This window comes from Misgurnus anguillicaudatus, chromosome 19, assembly GCF_027580225.2.
Source record: "Misgurnus anguillicaudatus chromosome 19, ASM2758022v2, whole genome shotgun sequence".
Classification (NCBI taxonomy): Eukaryota; Metazoa; Chordata; class Actinopteri; order Cypriniformes; family Cobitidae; genus Misgurnus; species Misgurnus anguillicaudatus.
In genome coordinates this window covers 19633930-19641984 of record NC_073355.2, presented here as the reverse complement: position 1 = coordinate 19641984, position 8055 = coordinate 19633930, and the positions used below count along the sequence as shown (strand labels likewise).

The 8055-nt window shown below is 34.5% G+C and overlaps 1 protein-coding gene across 1 annotated transcript; it reads right to left on the bottom strand.

Moving 5' to 3' along the window:
* Nucleotides 1–145: 145 nt before the first annotated feature.
* On the bottom strand, nt 146–7769 carry LOC129432579 (cytochrome P450 3A30). The gene is made up of 13 exons (XM_073857060.1): nt 7439–7769; nt 7121–7214; nt 5044–5096; nt 3938–4037; nt 3743–3862; nt 3586–3671; nt 3359–3507; nt 3155–3279; nt 2982–3069; nt 2745–2905; nt 2422–2648; nt 1773–1935; nt 146–1181 (listed from the first exon to the last, which is right to left on the bottom strand). The coding sequence occupies exons 1-13, from the start codon at nt 7504–7506 to the stop codon at nt 1098–1100; spliced, it is 1518 nt and encodes a 505-aa protein (XP_073713161.1). The 5' UTR covers nt 7507–7769; the 3' UTR covers nt 146–1097.
* Nucleotides 7770–8055: the final 286 nt, after the last annotated feature.

Genomic DNA, 8055 nt, shown 5'->3' with positions numbered 1-8055 from the left:
GGGAGTTGAGTCAGCAGGAAGTGGGGGAGGAAAAAAACAGCAGGATTTCCTAAACATGAAATCTTGGCAACAAAGGCCTTGATCCTAAAATCCAATCCTATCTATGCAAATAGTAAGGCATAAATATAATACACATGAAACTGTATTGGCATCCATATAGATCTTTTATTGCATGTTTTTCCATAGCAGACATGTTAAGTGCACATAGTTCTTAAAAGCATTTTTGTTCATAGAAAATTTTACTAAAACTCTCAGATGTGACAGATGTAACACTTTAAATTTATAAAAGAGGCTTTGAAAGGAGCTTTAATGTAAGCTGAAATCACGAGTGTATACGCACATCTGCTGAAGTCAACAGAAAATACAGAGTGACGCAACAAGAACAGTGGATCTTTGATTAGTATATTCAAATAAGAATCATATGAATTTTCATTATCTTTAAAATTATTAATGTAATAATAATAAATGCATTTTTGTTATCCCATTCAAATAATGAAAAGGTGCATCAGTTTTCCAGCGTTTTGTGTATAAAGCATGTGAGTGTAAAGGTGGTGATAACAAACAATCACTTCCTGTTTAGTCTTCATTGATAGGATGTAAGTCTGCTGTTACATCCTAAACCATGCAGCGTGGTTTTGCTGTATCTGCAGATAAAATCTATTTGACTAATCTTTGGTTAAAACTGCTTGGGTGCCTCATTTTTGTCTCTCATATCTTGGGTGCTGTGGCTCTGAAACTCTTACACTAACTCTTTGTGAAACGTCTTCTTTATCCTCATTTAAATCAAAAACTAAAATCTTCTCTTACAGTACTTCCAGCCATCCTCCGTCTAGTGTTTCTTGTTTAATTACTGTGTATTTATGTATTTGTGTATGTTTACATGTTCTGTATGATACATGTTACTGTGTTTGATTGTCTGTTTATGTAGCGACTTTAAACTTGGTAAAGGTGCTTTATAAATAAACCGTCATATTATTATTAATCTAACTATAAATTACTGTATATACTCTAATCAAAACTGCTTAAATCTTTTTCACAAATGATACAGCATCTTCTTGATCATTGTACTAAAACACGCAAATTCTTATTAGTTTAAACTATTTGTCTCTGTGAGATCTTGGTATAAACTTCAGTGTGATGGGTACTTTTGGCTGCAAGAGGGCATTTAACTCCAGAGGGATCTGCAAACAAACACAATACATTCACTTTTTATGCTTAAGCTATTTACTGTCTATATAATATGTGACCCTGTCTGTGAAATCCAGGCTAAAGTCTCAAAATCTAATTATAATATTAGGAGCATTGATTTTAGTCATTGATTTTAATCTTTGACATGATCTTACTTAGTCAATATTAAAAATATCAAGGTTATATATTTTCAAAAATTTCTATACATACTGTAGGATGATTTTATGCAGAATACAGTCAACCACAAAAAAAAAATCACAGGAAGGGTCAAATATTATTCTTATCCAAGCTTGTCTCATAGACGTAGACCCTAAAGGTGAACGTGATTTCACCAAGTAGGATGTGATCCTGGATCAACATTTTCATTAACCAATCAGATTGAAGGATTAGGATTAGGGTGTATGTTAGATTTAGGATAGGGGCTTTTAAAACTCAAGCTATTATTTCACACTAATTTGAGTGTTTAAAATGGTAAGGGTTCGAGTTAAGGGTACGTTGGGGTATCTTTGGTTAAAACGTCTTACTTGGTGAAATCACGGCGACCAAATAGTAAACAGTGAGTTTAGGGGTGACAATATACCAACCTGCGTCTCTTTGCATGTTTCCACACTGAAGTTTTGTAGAAGCTTTACAACAAAAATTTTCATGATCATCAGCGCAAATCTCATTCCAATGCAATTGCGGGGCCCGAGTCCAAAAGGCATGAAAACATACTGGTTAACCTCTGACTTACTCTCTGGGCTGAACCTTTAAAAGAAATATTAGACACATTCAGTTTTGCAATTCAAACAGATTTTTGAGTTTGCAGATGTACGATATGTCAAAATTAGTGTTGTGTGTGAAAACAGTCTGTACAGTATTTGCAATTAGAAAAGACTGGCCCCAAGTTTAATATCAAATTAATTGTGTTTTAATAAAAATAGCAAGTGGTTAAAAAAAACTTTTATGTTTTTAACAAAATTAAAATAAATGATGTTAATTGAGCTAAGGTGCTGGTACGATCTGCTCATTCTGGTTAAAGTGGCCAGACCTCTTTCATCCAAATATTTAATAATGTATGCATTAGAGCTTGAGGAACGTGCTTGAATGTGATTGGACTACACAGTGATTAAAAACAAGAATATGCAACTAGTATTCAGTAAACGTTTCTCTAAACTACAATACTAATAAGATTTAGACAAACATTAAAAATATGCTAATAACAGAAATGTGTCTGTTAGACGAACACATCACCTCTCCGGTCTAAACTCATCGGGAGACTCCCAGAGATTTGGATCACGATTTAGCACATATGTAGGAATTCCAACCAGAGTGTCCTCCGGTATGGTCACACCATTGACCTCTACAGTTTTCTTACAGGCCCTCTCCAAGCGTGGGGCGGTTGGAAAAAGACGCATTGATTCGTTGATGGACATTTCCAAATAATCCATTTTCATCAATGCATCATATGTGATAGGCACCTGTGAAATCAAATGAACAAGACGTCTGAAGAAGCAACTTTTTAAAATATCAACAAAATGGCCCTAAACTTTTTTTATACAGGTCAGTTTTCTCACATTGACAGGAAAGTTTGCGTCAATCTCTTCAACCAGCTTTTCCAGGGAGTCCGGATTAGTTGCAAGATTATAGAGAAGGAAGGAAAGAGTTGTACTTGTAGTCTCATAACCTCCCATGATGAAAACGAACGACTGAGAGAGGATCTCGTGATCGGTAAGACCTATCAAGTCCACATAACAGTGTATTTAATCTGTGATGCTTGTCTGAAATAAAACATTGTGGACCTTCTTACTTACCTTTAACAGGTTGATCACTTGTGGTGTCCTCAGCTTGATCATCAGATATTTGACTCTGGATCATCAGCTTTAGAAAGTCTATTCGGCCCTAAAAAAGAAATATAAGTCATTATCTACTCCATCAACATCAAAATGTCTTTGACTACAGCTACAGAAGTGTAATAGTGACGTACACTGGAGTCCTTGTTGTGCTGGTCTTTAATCTTTCTCAGAGCACTGTAGAAAAAATCCATAGAAGATCTCGAAAAAAGAGTTATACCCACTTTGGCGAAAATATTGGTGAGAAAGGGAAAAAGAGCTAAAATAACAAAAAAGTATTGTGTTTTTACAACAATGCATACTGTCGGTCAAAGTTATTCTTATTATAAATGACATACTTAATAACAGCAAGAGAGGATTGAGAGCATTAAACTGGACAAACTTCTTGATATTGGTAACAAAAGGGTCATCGGGGTTGCTTATGGAGTCAATGTCAACACTAAAGGATGAACTGGTAACTACATCCAAACTGTACGGTCCAATAACTCTGTCAAGAAAAAGTTTTCTTAGTACAGAATGATTAGTTAAACAAATGTTTACTAAAGTTACCAACATCAACACCTACTCTTTGAGTTTAACCGACTGCTCCTGGTCTCTCTTTAGCATATTTTTTACAAATCGCTCTGCATGCGTCTCAACTATAGGAAACATCTGAAACATATTAAAAGCTATAAGAGCTGCAAGAATCAAATGAGATGCATTAGGTAAACACATGACTTTACCTCCTTAAGTCGACCGCTTGTGAAATACGGTGACAGTGCATTGCGGATTCTCCTCCATTTCTCATCTTTAACTAAAATGATGCCATCAGCTAAAGGGCCGGCAAGGGCTTCATTTCTATTCTGGAAAAATCCCAAAATGTCAATCTTCACCTTTCAGAAATATATTTGTGTTTGGTGATTGTGGGAAGGTCTTACCCTTCTGTTGGTAAATGTAGAATAGCATTCTTTAACCATAACCACTTTGATTATTTCTAGGTCAGTAACCATTAATATTGGACGCCTTCCTTCAAAGATCCTAGGCAGAAAAAAGCTTTTTTTTTTTTGGTTTGCAGTCATAATGATAATCAGGGCACACTAATAAACTAATAAAGCAAAATGCATACATCAGCTTTGAAACAGTATCAGCTGTAGCAATGTGATAGGCACTGTAATATGACAGATCACAGCAATGTAATAATGGTGGTGTGCTAGCTAGACCAGCGTTTCCCAACCACTGTGCCGTGGCACACTAGTGTACCGTGAAAAATAACACTGCCACAGCTGCACGTGTTACTGTCATCAATTCCAGACAGAATATCATTTGTGTTCATCAAAACAAGATAAAATTTCACAATAAATGTGAATACTATGTTTAATACAGAACAATATTCCAGTTTAACAAGTCGTTTAAGCATTGCAATACAGGTTAGTGCAGATCTGTAATGCTTATTGTGAAAGTGGTGTGCCGTAAGATTTTTTACTAATCAAAACTGTGCCGTGGCAGAAAAAAGGTTGGGAAACACTGTGCTAGACTGATAAAAATATTTTATATTTTGGTAATATATTTAAGGTAAACAAATATTCCTGCGTATCTGTACTTAGACGGTATACTACTTTATTTATTGAATACTGTTGCACATTCTTCCTTTTACATATCCTATATATAATTCCTCTTACGTAGTTTCTATGTATTTATCTCTACATACTTCTCATCTCCTGCTATTCATTTATTGTACGTACATACATATACATACATTTTATACATATATACATCATATTGCACTTCTGGTAGATGTTAAACAACTTTTCATTGCTTAATGACAATAAAGTTGTCTATCTATCAATAAAACACAACTCTTTGATAAGAGGAAATTAAAAAGGTGCTGGTTTTGTATTAATGATATTAATGGAGTACTTTATTTATTCCTTTTAAAATTGAATGTAAATATAGTCATTAAAGTGATATGCACAAATACAGTGCAACATTTATTAATATTATTTTATTACTTTATCAATGTAATAATTGCATGACTGGTACTCACCCCCACATTTTTCCATATTTCTTAGCACACTCCATATCAAAATTGCAAATACCCTAAAATAAATTTGAACAAATACAATGAAAAACAATGAAGAGATAAAATAACCCCTTTGCTGCGTAACACACACATGTGATAAACAATGTCTTTGTAGTATTTGGTTCTTCATATAAAAAAAAATCATCAAAATCAGGTAAATACATCCTCTGATGATCATGACATATTGCATGTTTCATTATTTATTAAACATAAAGGCCAAATGGAGAAGCCATGTCTGAAAAACTACAATCCTACTGCTTCCTAGGAATTAAGAGGGTAAATGCTTGATTCACTGGGTCTGGGTCATTCAGGTGTGTGTTAACACAATACTGAGAAGCAAAGACATCAGCTATTAACTTTGAGAAGCAACTGTTGCTGCCCATCAATCTGGGAAGGGTTTGGCATATAAAGCCATTTCTGCACAGCTTATGGTTGCAAAGTTGCATCTAACAGATCACTTCTAACACAAAGTCCTTTGGACAGATGTGACCAAAGTGGAAATGTTTGGGCTTAATAAACAGAGCATATCAGCACAAACAACACCTTATACCAACCTCAGGTCAAGCATGATGCTGGAGGGACTTGCATTCAACGAGTCAACCATGAACTCCGTTGCATACGTAAGTATACATGAAGAGTTAGTTCCTAAATGAGATAATTCTGCTTTTTATTTTTTTGCCAAAACATGTTTATTATTATATTATTATGTTTTTATTGTGTTTTATTGTGCAACTTAGCTTTATTGTTTTAGTTATGAAGAAACCAACTGCAGTTGATTGATATTAATTGGAATCAGTAGCGTAGCCAGAAAATAGACTCTGGGTGTGCATCTGAAAATCTGGGTGTGCAACATTTATTGTCACATTAAGCAATAATGGTTTGAAAATAGGACAAAACAGTTGAGTAACAAATACGTGTCAGTGACACATAAACAGAAATACGTGACATGTTCACGCAAAAACGTGTCAGTGTCACGGAAAACACTCACAAAATTACGTAACTGTAGGTACGTAATTTCGTGATACTGGGTTGATTTATTAGACAAGTAAGTCAAGGTCAGTATCGGAATCAGAAAAATTAAAACTGATTTTGCACGTTGTTTGTCGCTGAGCCAGAGAGCCCTGCTGAAAAAAACAATAAAACCATTACAGAACATTCTAATGGTTTTATTGGGAATTTTATTAGTTCTAATGCAATATGGTGGAAAACACACTACAGTGTATTGGTTTTTGTTAGTCTCTAATGGAATGTATTGGTTCTATGTATTGGTTCTAATGGAATATGGCCCAAAACACTTCTAACTTACGCGTGAAAGTGTTGCTTTTTAAAAATATATATATTCTAAGTAAAAACAATAGCCCAAGTTTAGTAAACATTTTTTATTGAGATTATTAAAACAATATTCTGCATCCATTTTTAGGTGTTCCAGCTGCTGCTGTGGGTGGCACCACCTCACCAGTGGCTATGCCACTGATTGGAATGCACAATCAAAAAAATGAGATTTTTGAAAAAACAAAAATCTAGTTTTGGAACCAAACTTTTATATGTTAATATTTTAGAGTAAAATGTGAGTCCATCTGTCTGACAGACACACAAGCAAAGATGGCTGAAAAAGAATCAAGGTGTTGTAATGGCTCTGTCAAAGTCCAGATTTTAACCTGATTTAAATGCTGTGGCTGAACCTTAAGAGCAAATGCTCGCAAACCCCAATAAACTGAAGTAAAGTTGTAAAAAACAGTGGGACAAAATTCATTCAGAATGACACGAGAAACTGATAAAGTCATACAGAAAAAGATTACTTCAAGTTATTGCTGCTAAAGGTGATTCTGCAAGCTGCTGAATCACAGGAAGCACATAGTTTTTCCACACATCGCCTCTTCATTTTGACATAGTTTTTGTTAATAAAAGTATGTTTTTTTATTATGTCCTAATATGCAAACTATAGAATTTAGAGAGGGTGTTTATCACATGACTCCAGTTTAGATGTTTTTAATGTATTAATTATTATTACAGTTTACTATGTACATAATGGTTTACTCACTTTTCTGTATGACAGAAGCGTGCCAAGGAAGGGCCAAGGTCTTGGTCCTGAAATTCCCAGTTTGTTGAAAAACCCATAAGGCCAAACACCATAACTACAGTGTGATCAATGACAGAAACATTAGCCTACAACCAAAACAAACACTAACTAATGCCATCCATTAGCTAGATCTTTTTACAATAGAAGATATACTACAGTATGAAATATTAAACTAAAACAATCACTACTGTATCTTAACCTGACACCTGATTTTTAATACAGTAGGCTAGTCCTAATAAACGTTGCATTAACAGGTTGCATTATTTGTATAATACTTACATAAACACAAGAGTTATAAGCAGTACCACCAAGGTCCAGGTGATAGATAAAGATGACAGATCAATCATGTCTTAAACGCAGCTTGTGTGATGGTGTTGCAATACGTATCGTCCGTACATTAATGCACACAGCAGATCTTGATTGTTTGTATATAGGGGCGGAAGTAGGCGTGGTTTACAGGTGAGCAGGAGCACCAAATAAGGCATAAATCAACAGGTTATTACACTTTTGACACATAACTTAATTCGTTACCGTTAAGAGATATCCGTGTGTTAACTGTACTGGTTAGATAATCTATGCTTGCAACTATGTTAAATGAAATAGATCAAAACGACGACACGAAGAAAGTTAAAGAGTATCAAACATAGTATCGCAGCTATCTTACTCACCTTAGAAGAGAGCAAATCTTTGATTTTTGCCTTAAAATACACTTCCTGTTTTCTGCTACAGTATGTTCATCGATTGTTCTTCACGCTTAACATTGTAAAGTGCGCCACCCGTTGGACAAAATGTAAAAGCTTACATTTAATGTGACCCACTTTTCCTTGAATTAAAACAAATGTAAAATTATATTCGAATAATACAAAAATGAATCTATTTTTAGGCACATTATTATG